The 13,402-nt window shown below is 34.8% G+C and overlaps 1 protein-coding gene across 3 annotated transcripts in view; it reads right to left on the bottom strand.

The window, feature by feature from the left end:
• Window positions 1–13,402, bottom strand: part of sif (guanine nucleotide exchange factor still life) — a 376,406-nt gene that overhangs the window by 140,124 nt on the left and 222,880 nt on the right. For all 3 annotated transcript variants that reach the window (XM_017637645.1, XM_017637652.1, XM_017637660.1), the window contains exon 8: window positions 10,057–10,243. In XM_017637645.1, coding sequence (XP_017493134.1) covers window positions 10,057–10,243 — 187 coding nt within the window. The remainder of the gene's footprint in view (window positions 1–10,056; window positions 10,244–13,402) is intronic.

Genomic DNA, 13,402 nt, shown 5'->3' with positions numbered 1-13,402 from the left:
TCCTCTTGATTTAACTGTGATGGTGCAGAACTGATATCTTCGCTTATTAAGATTAATTATAGTAATTTTATTGACAGGTGGCGACCCTACTAAAAAAATAAAACATTGGTGCTTATAAACAGGCCAATCCCTTTCATTTGACATTTCATTTTTTTAATCTTATATTCTTTTAGAAATAGAAATATAGGAATTCTAAATACCAAACAGCGATTTATTTGGAATAAAAATACCCATTTTTTGTTAAAATCTATTCTTAAATTAGCTTAATGAAAGGCACTCTTATAAGGCAATATAAGGCGTCTACTCTTTGTGTTAGAGCAGAAAGTGGCAAAAGCTGGAGCTGCTATCAGAAGTTAAGAAAAATTCGTTATGAGAAAGGATGCACAAAAATTAGCAATAGACACATCAGATATGTATGTATGTGTCTATGTAAAACTCAAAGCTGTCTAACCGCTTATTAAGCAAATCTGTATGCGACATAGACCCATCGACGCCTTTGATCAACCCGGTCGCATTTTTCACTTTTTCTTGCTGTTGCACACGATTTCCACCATAAAATGCGGCACTGCCGGTTATGAGGCTTACTGGCGAAGTGTCAGTTAAAGACATCATTAACGATGACAAATTAATAAGAAAACTTTCAGCGTCAGCAATATCAGTCACCTTGTGAGTGTTGTAACATCAAAAGCAGCGATTGTAAAATTCCTTAATATAGACGACAGTGGTTTATGTACTTAGTATATTTTAAACTTGTGTACTTTTTAATCTACTGATACATTTTTTAATTACTTTTGGCCTAGAATATGTAAGGAATATTGGATTGTGTCACATGCACTTTTTATGTCATGTAGTAGAGGTGGTAGAACAGGTTTAAAAAAATATTTTTGGTGTTAGCAGAATTTCAAGACACCACCAAAATCTTGATTTTAGTAAAAATAGCGGAAAATCGGGATGTTGGGTCAAAACACGGGCCACAAATTGTTCGTTGAAAACCGGAAGGTTGTGTCTTTTCGCTGCTTTTAGAAAATTTACGTTAAGTGGATAACCATTGACTTCGCGAACCAAAAAACTTGAGAAACATCTGAAAAAGGAACAGTCCAGTGTCTTCGCCTTGGTCTGCAGGCTGCATTGGAGATGCAGCCGCTAAATTTAAACGTAGAATACGTGGTATGGTTAAGAGCACATCCAAGTCAAAAACGAAAGCACACACAAAGAAAAAAATATCGATATCAAAAGCGATAATAATATCGATAGCAAAATCGATAAAAACATCGATACCAAGATCGATAAAAACATCGATAATAATATCGATAGAAAAATCGATAAAAATATCTATGACAAAATCGATAAAAAATCGATAAAAATATCGATAACAAAATTGATAAAAATATCGGTAACAAAATCGAGAAAAATATCGAAAACAAAAGCGATAAAAAATATCGATAACAAAATTGATTACAAAATCTTAAACAAAAGCGATTAAAATATCGATAACAAAATCGATAAAAAAATATAGTTTATTATATCGATAAGATCCGAGAATATCGATAGCAAAATCAATACCGATACCGCTAAAAATTTCGATAACATTTCGATAAAAAATATCGATAACAAAACCGATAAAACATCGATTATTATATCGATAAGTGCCGAGAATTACAAAAATCTCTAAAATCCCGAAATAGTAACCAGATTGACTCTCTGTATATATCCTTTTCTCAATAATTACCGTTATTTTAATCTCCCTTCCCCTATCTTCATCTTGACTTTTATCGGTATCCTCATCCTCATATTTTTCTTTAAATTCATCTTTGTTTTTACTTTTATGTTTATCATATTCTTCATCTACATGTTCCCCTTCACCTTTGCCTTTTATAAATATTGCGCCATCTGCTATTCTAAACCCGAAATACCTACACACAAATACTTTTTGTCCCCTTCTCTCACTTCAAGCGCATACACGTGTTTGCAAAATGATGACTAACTATTTGTTGGAAACTCATTTATGCCCATATATTTGAATAAAATAAACATATTTAGGAGATATCAACCAATACTTCCCATATACCAAACGAAAGGAAAACACCTGAATTTTTGGGTAAAGAAAACAAAACAAAAGCATACTAGCGGTTTTCGAGCGTTTTGGTAATTAAAAAAAATTGCAAATTTTTTCAAAAATTTTTTGCCTTAAAATGCTTAATATTGGTTGAATTTATATAAAAAATTTATAAGATAATATTTCAATTGTTTCAAAGAACGTATAAACCGAAAATGAAAGTTATATTTGCAAATCATAAGTTGCTAAAGGAACAGGGAATGCTGGTGGCTAAGTTGCATTTAGATTGGAACTGCGATAATAGCTAAGCTTAACAAAGACAGCTAAACAAAGGAAACTGCAAAAAAGCATTTCAGCAAATGTCTTGTATGCTTCACTATTAACACTTACCACTTTTTTCAATTAGCTTAGCTTTTATCAAAGCATCCTCAGGCAATAGAGATCACACTCTTGAGCTTCGAATTTCTTTAAAAATCCTCAAGTTTCTGATAAGTCAAAACCAAACAGCTGGATGGAACTTTGAGTGGTAACTAAAACCTTACTAAAATAATTTGCGCAAGTAAAAGATATATCAAAGAGCAAATGTTCAGTGTTTATAATAATTGTGGTATCTCGAAAGCTTTTGACGTTTACAATGCTCATATATATACTCAGCAAGGAATAGTTTTTTTTAAGCTTTTTTAAAATTGTCATAGATATTCAAAGTCGAGCTCATTTGGTAGAGCTATCTTTCCACTATAATAAGAGTATTTTTATTTAGTTTGTATAAAGTTTTGTTACGAGGTATAAGAATCTTCATGGATGGATCTCGAGAAAAATTCTCAAATTCAAATATCGCTTGCACATGAAGCCATATGTATATTTATTCCTATATTTATATCAATTATCTTTAAAATATATACACAATTTGGAAAAAATTTTCAGATTTAGGGGATGTGTGCGTAAAATCCCATAAACATTAAAAACAACGATTTACGAGGTGGTTTGCCGACCTCTGAAACGCAATCGGTTTTGAAAGCATATTAAAGCAAAACTAATAAATAGTGTGGAGTTAAATAAAAAAATTTCTACGAAAAAAGTTTTGGTTTTTAAGCAATTTCGGAACACGTTGCTGGTCACTAAAAAAATCTTTTGTTTCATAATAGTTTGCATGTCAAAATAGTCAGTCAGGAAATGAACTTTAAATAACCTAATTTATTAGCTTTTACCTTTTGTTACAGTATAACGTAAAAGGCGTGCACATTAGTCCTTTCCTTTGTATTTTCGTCCATTATTTCTATTCACCCGCGGCGGTATATGAGCGTAAAATATTTGCTTTCGCGACATGCTAAAGATTTCAACTGAAACGGAGAGTTAAAATAGCCATCAGTAGTGCCTGCTGATCTCGATTACCGGTATACCTGTACTTCTATAGCTACTCTCCTTTCCAGTTCATATGTGCATATGTATGTTTCTCCATACTACAGATAATAAAACTGTAGAAACTGTTTGTTTGTTCGTCTGTTTGAACCCCCTAATCTCGGAAACTAATGAATGGATTTTCATTAGGCTTAGCTGGTATCTAGGAGTGACCTCCGACATAACATAGGGTATTAAAAAATGGGATCTGACAAGGGCGCGTGGCATCTCACATATGAGTGAAATTTTTTATCAGCTATTGCTTCGAAACCACACGACTTTGAAATTTAGTGCGGAGACATAACTAAAGTAGGCGATTATAGTGAGACAAATATAAATCAGTTGTTACAAGCGTGCGCGGCACATTCCATAACCTTGAAATTCCTAACTTACATGACTTTGAAATTTGATAAGAAGATCTACGGAACATTGATACAAATTAGTTTATACAAGAGGGCGTAGCGTTCAGAGTAAACTGAAAGAGAGTGAGTCTTTACCAGAGGCTTGGCACCTGCAATAGATTTTATACCTTCAGATAATCGTAACTTTAGACCCATTATGAGTAGAGAGCTAAACGGAATGTCCGTAAAAAGGGATGCGACTTTTCAAGAATACGTAGCACCTCCCACCACGAATGCCGTCTACGTTCACAGAACATCAATTTAAAAATTAAAGCGTGTTTCATTTTTCCTTCCGCAACTTGATCCAGCTAACCTTAATAATGAAACAAGATTGGTAGTAAAGAAAATGACCAATATAATTGCAGCAAAAAATTATTACTGGATGCTGCAAAGGAGAAGATGTGTTTCTGTCAGGAGTCCCATTTATTTCCACAGACCTTTGAATTTAATTTAAAAGTCTTCAGTATTCTCTGAGGCTTTGTTATGACATGTGATAATACATAAGCCGGCTGCTCACGAGTGGGATGTTCAAATAGTATTTATGCTTATACACCGCAACAAAAAATTACAAGTATTGTTCATAAGGTGACCATAAATTAAATAAGAACAAGCAAGATAGTCTAAGTTCGGGCGGAGCCGAACATTAAATACCCGGCGCAAGTATTAAATATATGTTTTCCACCTTTACGAAAACTATTTATCACTGCATTGTAAACCGGGGTGCTTTTACCCCTATTCTTCGAGAGAACGTTCACTTAGACATAATGAGATAAACTTATATAGTTATATGTGGGCGATATCACGCCCATTTTCAAAAATTCCAAGCAATGCTACTTCTTTTCAAGAGATTGTTTTTAGTATAAATTTTGAGTAAACTTTGAAATATTGAAGTTGATTTATCGAGTATTTCCGTTTTCTGTGCCGAGTTTGGAAGAAATTGATGGGGGCGTGGCCACGCCCATTTTCAAAAAATGTACAATATATCTTTCGTCTGAAAATTATTGTAAATATAAATTTTGAGTAAATAATCCTCAGTAGTTACTAAAATATTGCAGTTTTCGTATTTCTGAAAATTTCCAGTATACGGGAGGTAGGCGTGGTTATTGTCCGATTTTCCTATTTTCAATACCATCCGTCCTACGCCCGAAAGAAGTGCACATACCAAGTTTCGTTAAGATATCTTAATTTTTAATCGAGTTATCGTGTGCACAGACGGACGGACAAACGGACGGACAGACAGACGGACGGACGGACGGACGGACGGACGGACAGACAGTCACCGCTTAATCGATTTCTCTTTTCATCCTGATCATTTATGTATACATTTGTCTATATCTATCTCGATTCGTTTTGCCTGTTACAAACAACCGTTATGTGAACAAAGTTATAATACCCTTATAATACAAAAAATGGTGCCGACAGATGGCGCTTGAATCGAGATATTTATAGAATCCGTCTTTGTCTTACCACCTGGATTAACGGGTATTAGTTTTATTATAAGAAGTGCTTATGCAAAAAAAAGAAAAGGAAAATAAAAATCGGCGCACAACAAAGATGGCACTGGAATCAAGGTACACACCTACATTTTAGATGACTTAATAAAGCCTCATAATTTAAGTATGTGACGAATTAGAAAGTACACTGCTGAAATATCAATGACCCCTGTTGAACGGTAAAGCTCTCTCTTGCTGTAGAACAGCAGGATTATAGAAGAAGGTTACGAACTCTCGGCAAACCTTGCAATACTTGCAGATATCTCACAGATGGAAATAAAAGCTCATAGCATTGAAGGTGATTAGTATATACATACTATGTGTATATCATTTGTTATTTCCGCGATATTATTTATTCTTGGCCTTGAAGATTCTGCTCTTCAGTTCTTTCAACCTAAATTAATAATTTTTACATTACAAACCGGTTTGTACCGCGGTTAACCGTTTTCGCATTTCAACACTATTTTTGTATTGGTCAAAGCAAATAGTCTATCAGGCATCGCGAAGCAAGCTGGGCATTTGTTACTTTACAATAAAGTTTGAATCTTTTAACTTGTGCCTGGAATTGCTACGCCCCTTTCTAGAATATTCTTCGATTAAATAAAGAGGTGCGGAACAAATGCTGTTAACGAAGAGATATTCTGCCGAAATCCACATATACATATATCTGCGTTTTGTTAACTTTTGTCCTAAACTGCCACCCACCCCCGTTTCTGAGGTTTCTCTGCCTTAAACAAAAACCCTCATAATTCTGAGGATACATACTATTCACTTATCAACTGCGGTTTCTACTGAGATACGTCTTTATGCCTCCCAATCCCTGCAATTTATTAAAATTTTTGACAGTAGGAGTACTAAACTGTTGAAATTCGGAAACCGGTTTAACGCCAAACTACTCAAACGGTTGCAATCACACAACTGCGGCCAACTGGGGTTTTATATAAAGAAATAAGATATAGAAATATTATTAGAATAACAAAACCCGAAAAAACACAAACTATGCAAATTAAAAGCTTTAAAAATTAAAGAAACTGTATACAAAAATTTCTAGTTAAATACACGCGGCACACGAACGGCGATCGCAATGGCGCTCACCACATGCGAGGTTTAAATTTAAAAGGCTTTTTTAGTTAAATATCAGGCGCTTTCGGTTTTATACTTTTTTTTTTTTGCTGTACACAAATAAAGTAACTCAAGCGTGTAAATTGCATTTTCATGATCAAAAATCAAATTAAAACTTTATGTCCTTTTTATTTATTATGCGCATTTTTATTTTTTGCCCCTCACATTGGCAATCATCAGACAGAAGTGTGAACATCGATTTTAGTGTGAGCGTGGACAATTATATTTTGTGAGCAGAAAAGAATCGCGTTATGCCTAAATACTTTTGTGCCGATCGGATAGCGGTAGGCCTCAGCAAATGCTGTTAAACGCAATTACGCAAGCACTCATGGGTGATGCACGGTGTCTGTGTAAACACACACATTCGAGTGAGTATTTTGGTTTTTTTTTTGAATCTACAGACACTTTCATGCATACGCAGCCTAGTATTTATGTTAACAATTGTGTGTGTGAATATCAGTGTAAGCGAGTTTGCACCCAGCAAGAAACTCGATTACCACGGGAATGGATGTGGAATCTAAAGAATCATTGTGTATCGCTCACATTTTCTCTTCTAGAACGTATCACTTACTTGCCAACTATATTGCCGAAAAGCGAGTAGAGAATAGAACGCTGGAAGAGATTTCGAATTCTTCTTTGCATTCCGTTAATGAGAAAAATAAGCGAACTACATTTTATACACTGCACCACAATGGGTTATATAAGAAAATGTCACGAGTTGTTTTTTTGTTTTGTCATTTCCTTCTCTCGCGAAAAAAAACGAAAGTATTCTTCTGGAAAATAGTTCAATCAGTGGAGCTCCAGAAACAAGTAGAATAAGAAGTAAATCAAGTATTTGAACAATTTTAGCCTTCAAATGTTTATTTAGGCGAAAAGGTGCCGAAATTATTAATTTTCTATTGTTGTTTTTTTAATAACTTTGGGAAGTTTTAAAATATAATGTTCATATTAGAGGCAAAGTACGTTGGAATCAATTACAACATATCTGTGCAGTTTCAAGAGTGTGCCACCAAATCAACAAAAAAAAAAAAAAAAATGGCGGCATGCAGAATATCTGTCGTGGCTATTTGGTAAGTTTTGAGATTTTAAGATTTTTTAAATTTAATATTTTATGATACTTTAAGGTGTTAAGATTAAATGGTGAAAATGTTCTTCTTGCCAAAACGAATGAATCGAGTGAAATTAAACTAGTGTGCCACCAATGAAAAAAAAATACATTAAAAAAAGGTGACTATGATTTGAGAAACTAAAATTCCATGTTTACAATTTTTATTGGCACGCTCGAAATTCATTCAAAAATTGTTATATACATGAATAAAGTAAAATATATGTGTATAAGGAAAACTGTATTAAAATCTTCCAGGTCAATATTTTATTAGTTTTAAATTATGTTAATTTTAAGTTAAGGCGTGCGAGTAAACGTAGTAGCTGACTGTGTATGGATGCATTTTGCGGTGGAATCTTGTTCATTACGTAAAACGGAAGATAATGCATAATGTCTAAGAAACTGTGCCACCATTTTTGACAAAACACACGTTTTTCTCGAAAAATGTAACAACTCGTGAGGTTTGCTCTTATGCACTCGTGTTCTGCCATCCTCCACTAAGAACATTCAGAAGCGATTCCCGATTATTTACTGGGGAATAGTATCAGCGGGTATTGAGTTTTCCGATACAATTAAGGCGCATTTAAGCGCTGAGCAGTAGCTGCCTTGTGTTTGCCAATAGCATTTTCACTCCCTTGCCACCAAAAAACTTGCTCGAAATCGATATGCGCCGAACATATTTGATTGGTATAGCTCGGCAAGAAATGGTGCTCTTACGGCATTCTGTGAGCAGAGCTACAGCACAAAGCAGTGGAGGTAGCATTTTACAGGTGATAATCTGATTATTGCCTTGCATCATTTTCATTTTCGCATTTCAACGCAGGTTTTCGCCGAGCACAGCTTCGTATGAAGAGTCCGGAAGCTTACCTTTAGCATGCATGGCTGATGCATACATATACATATGTAAGTAAATATGTACGTATGTATGCAAGCATATATGTATGCACATTAGTGTGCGCCTAATTTGTATGGAGCTGCAAAGCTAGACTCTCCCTATTTATTCTGCGAAAAATTTTCAAAATCGGATAAAGGAAAGACGTGCCTCAGAATCCCCAAAAGTTGCGAAAAATCATGAAATTTTGTACTAAATGGAAAGGTTGGCTTTTAAATCGGGAAAAGCCGTCTTGTTTAACTGCTACTAAATTTATTGTTGCGTGTCCATCATAAGTATGGCTAAAACATTTTCATATCTTCTGCAGTTTTTAAGCTAAAGAGGGTTTTCTTGTCTGCATTTCTCTCAGGAAATCTCAGGTCCATATTTACATTCGGTAGCCAAAAGCACACTAACTGCCAGTAAATTATATTGAAAATCCCACTGACTCATAGGCAATTATTACCACTCTGTGAAAGAAAGCAAATTTTCTGGCGCCTTGTGCTCTCAAACCACGAACTTATCTAGAGGTCTTGCTTTCAGAGTTGACAAATAAGGTCCACACTAATGTATGTATGTACATAAGTATTCACTATCATGTCGACATTGTAGGGGCAAGCATGTAATTGTGGCGCCTGAAGTGAATCACTAGTACGCCACTTCGGTGGTCGACTGTATCTTCTTACAAGCATCGATATACTCTACCTATGCGTACACTATTCCTGGAAAGAAATCTGGCAAGCCGTATACGCTCGGCGAAGCGCTAGCAATTTCATCAGCCGCAACAGTGTAGTCATTTGCCCACTGCTACGCTAGCTGTCGATCCATACTTTAGCGATGTTAAGCGCCTACAGCAACAGCGCATTACAGGCGTGAACTGACGCCTAGCTTCTCATGGCAGATACGAACTGCCAGGAGGGTGTGTGTACATATATACATATGAAGCAAGTACGATTTTCAATTAAATTACGTATACGCCCTGTTGGTCGGCCGTTTGGCTGGCAGGACACGGCCGCTCAGCTCCCGGTCGGCTGGCCGGTTTCAACAGTGTCGCAACACTGAGCGGTGTCGGCCATATAACTTTGTTATCGTGCAATTAATTTGGCGAATTTTAATTTTCTACAGTTGTTGTAGTAGCGCGTAATTTTTATGTTGAACACGACAGGACGGCCGCCAACAGTGTAAACAAGCCGAGCAACCGAAATTATTGTTGTTCATCCACGCGTGCATATACATACATATGTACATAGTTATACTCGTACATAAATGCTAACGCTGCCACTTTTAATCATGTGCGAAAATAGCTTTACTGTTGTGAGGCTGCCAACTGCATTGTATAGCAAGTAATACCATGTTCATGACATTAATGCAATTTCATTTTGATGCACGTAAAAACACAGACTTATATACATATACTTAAATTACATACGTATATATTGGGCGCAAGTAAATTTTTATGCATTATAGGCTATTGTGATTGCCCATTTTTGTGAGGGAAATGCATATTTAATTCGAGTAGTTTCTTCATTAAATGCGCGCTCATTTAAAGTTTCGTTATTTGCAATTCTTCATCGTGGCAAGTAATTTCTTTGCTTCTCTCTTTTACTTACCATTTTGCATAGCAACACTCTTATCCTCCACTCGGCTTACATAGCAGCAGAGTTCATCTTGCCGTTCGGCGTTCTCGATCAGTTCCGCTTCGACGGAGAAGCCCCACATTTGCTCGAGCGTAGTTCGATGTAATTCCACTTGATAGAGTATCTTCATGCAGACCTCAACGAATTCGTGATTATGCAACTGCCATGAAAAGAAATGAGTAGAAGAAGAGCGAGATAAGTACAAATTAGACTTTTCAATTAAATGGTTATTTTAATATGTAAATGCTACACTAAAATGACTTATATAATAAAAGGTAAGAGTAATTGAGTTTCGTACGTGTATACATATATGAAAATTTGCTGCATGCACTTTTTATGTCATGTAGTAGAGGTGGTAGAATAGGTCTAAAAAATAATTTTGGCAGTAGCAGAATTGCTAAAACCACCCCCAAAATCTGAAGTTATGATAAAAAAAAACTGAAAATCTGGATGTTGTGTTAAGACACTGACCATAAATTTGATAGTTTTCAACGAACTCTCATCCTTACTAATTACTAATATAGATATTTAATTTTTATTTTATTTTTTTATATAAAAGCGAAAGTGAGTTTTTTTGTTTGGTACGCTTTCACGCTTTAAGTACTCAACCGTTTATCATGAAATTTTGCGCACTGGTGTCATTTAGCCCAACTTAAAATATTGAATAGCTTTTATCTCGATTAGAAAAGGGGGCGTGGCACCTAAAATACAAACATTTTGCATACTTTATACTTCTGGAAGTATTAGAACTTGGTATGGAGATATGGGCGCTATTGCAGAAGCCGGCATAGCACATCTTATTCAAACTGAATTAAAAAAATTAAATTCAGTTTGAATTACGTGTTGACGTTGAATTATGTGTGTCAGATGAAAGAGGTTTAGGAAGGTTGTAGTTTGAAAATATTTAGAAGAGGGTTGCCACCTGCTTAAAAATTGGAATTTAATTAAATAATGCTCAAGCTATTAAGTTAAATGAAATATTAAGACGAAGGAGTGTTATGAAACTTTTTGTTTGAACATTTAAAATATTTGTAAGGGTGGGAAAATATTAAATTCAATCAAATTATTTATTAAGTTCAGTGAACTGTGACAATATGGCTGTCAATCGAAATGGTTTGGAAACGGCCTTATTTCTTTATGTCATTTAGGATGGATGCCCACTGTTAAAAAATCAAATTCAACTTGAGTTAAGGCAGTCGGGCAGTTGAAATATATATATGACAATATCGGTGCCAGAAAAGAGAGGTTTCAGGGGGCTGTAGTTTGAAAATATTTTGAAAAGAGTTGCACCTGTTTGGAAAGTGGATTTTTATAAAATTTTACACAAATTAAATGATACATTAAAATATTCGTGTCAAACGAAATAGTGTTAAGAAAATTTTAAGTTTGAACTTTTAGAATCTTTGTGACGTGTTCTAAGAAGGTCTAAAAAGGCATATTTAAATTATTTAATAAGTTAAATTAGTTATTAAAGAATAGGTATCGATAGAATTCCTTCCCGAAAATGCTGCCCGTCAACGGTGCAAAATGTCCTTGTCTAGTTCACGCATTTCACAATATTGTCGTTTAAAGCAACTATCTGATTTTCAGGGCAACCATCTTAACCCTTACAAAGCTTCAAAGGACAGAGAATGTAAATTTGTTTTGCCTTACAAGAGTGCGACATTTTACGAAATGAATACGAAATTTTCTCACCGTTTTCCTTCATTTTAGAATCGAACACAAAAAGAGAAAGGGGCAATCAAAAGGTAACCTTGTTTTGATAGAAACGAGCAACTTAAATTAAGGGGATAAGGTAATTGACATATGTATCACAATATGAGCGCCAAGCGCAAGAGGTTTGAAAATGTTTAATTCAAAAATAAAAAAATTGAAATGTGAGAACCTTCAATGTTTTTGGCTAAGATTGGTGACAGGTAACAAGATCAACGGAAATAAGGTCAATTGACTTTATTTCGCAGCGGTGGTCGCTGAACAGGAATCTGAAGTCCTCTTTGATCCACCACGTCAAAATTTTTGCCCAACCTGAAACATTTTGGCGAACTTTATGCGACAATTCCCTTTTTATTAATATTGACGGATTTACTTTTATCTTGGTATCCAGGGGTTCTTGAGGTCGCTGGTTACCAATATAAAGTCATATAAAGTAATTTTCAAAAATAAAAATGACGAATGCAAAATGGTGATCAACGCTACCAAATCACGAAACACAAACTTTTTTCCCAATTTTAACCGCCATTGCAATGATTATTATCAACTGGAACTTTAACGCTTTTTCGCCTTGTACAAATTTTTTGACCAAGCACAAGGGGTTTTTTTAACATACCAGAAACCAATTGCAGTTTACGAATCTAGATTACAAAAAAAATTCGATAGCCCAGTGCATCGGTAAATAGCGAAAATCTCGAAAAATCACAATTTGTTCGAGTTTGAGCGGGGTTTGGCAAAACCTTTGATGACAAATTCAGATTAGTTGGTTATTAATCTACAAAGGGACATATTTAGTTCACCTTATTCTGAAACCAAGGAAAACCAATATTTACGCTATTTTGTATGAATTTTTTTTTTAAAGAAATGTAAGCTAAACTTTTCATGCCAGTATTAGATTCCTCGTATGAAACACTACAAAAAACATATTATCAAATTGAAAAGTGACCTGCATAAAGGAGCAAAATTTAAAAGTTTCTAATTTCGTTGTGGAGATCCTCATTTTAACTTGAATTTGAAGGTCAAAAGATCAAAGTATTGATATCTGTATAATTTTTTCATATTTCGTATTGCATCAGCTACAAAATGGCATTCGATTCATTTCGCAGATTTTCGTTTTTGTCCACAAACATTCACTAATCTCTCATAGTGTGCCATATTGAGTCCATCATTTTGAGTTTTGAAAATCTGACTTCATATTCATAATCAGCGGGCCCGCAAACTGTTGCATACCAAGATTGAAGTAAATCCATCAACATTTGAAAAAAAATGTTTGTCACGTAAAGTCCGCCATGTGTTTTGAGGTTAGAAATGATTCATGATATAGTCTAGTCTTGTCAAAATAACCTTTCATCGTTTTTTTTCATAGTCTTGTGTGATTGACTAAAATGCTGATCTTTGAAAATTTTCGCCTTTATAACTAGTTCAGACTTCACTTACAAACTTTATAATTTCCGAACACATTATGCAAGCTAAGAACAATCATTTTCTAGCATAAAATACTATCCACATATCGAAAAATAACTGTACCAGCGGAAAAGTTGATTTTTTTCTTGAGTTTTCTGTCAGATACTCAATTTCGAATATTCATAACTCTGGTTCTATAACAGGC

This window comes from Rhagoletis zephyria, unplaced genomic scaffold (assembly GCF_001687245.7).
Source record: "Rhagoletis zephyria isolate East Lansing unplaced genomic scaffold, Rhagoletis_zephyria_1.1 Rzeph_scaffold_00133, whole genome shotgun sequence".
Taxonomy (NCBI): domain Eukaryota; kingdom Metazoa; phylum Arthropoda; class Insecta; order Diptera; family Tephritidae; genus Rhagoletis; species Rhagoletis zephyria.
Note: the sequence above shows the minus strand (reverse complement) of the source record. Positions and strands in the feature narration are given on the sequence as shown.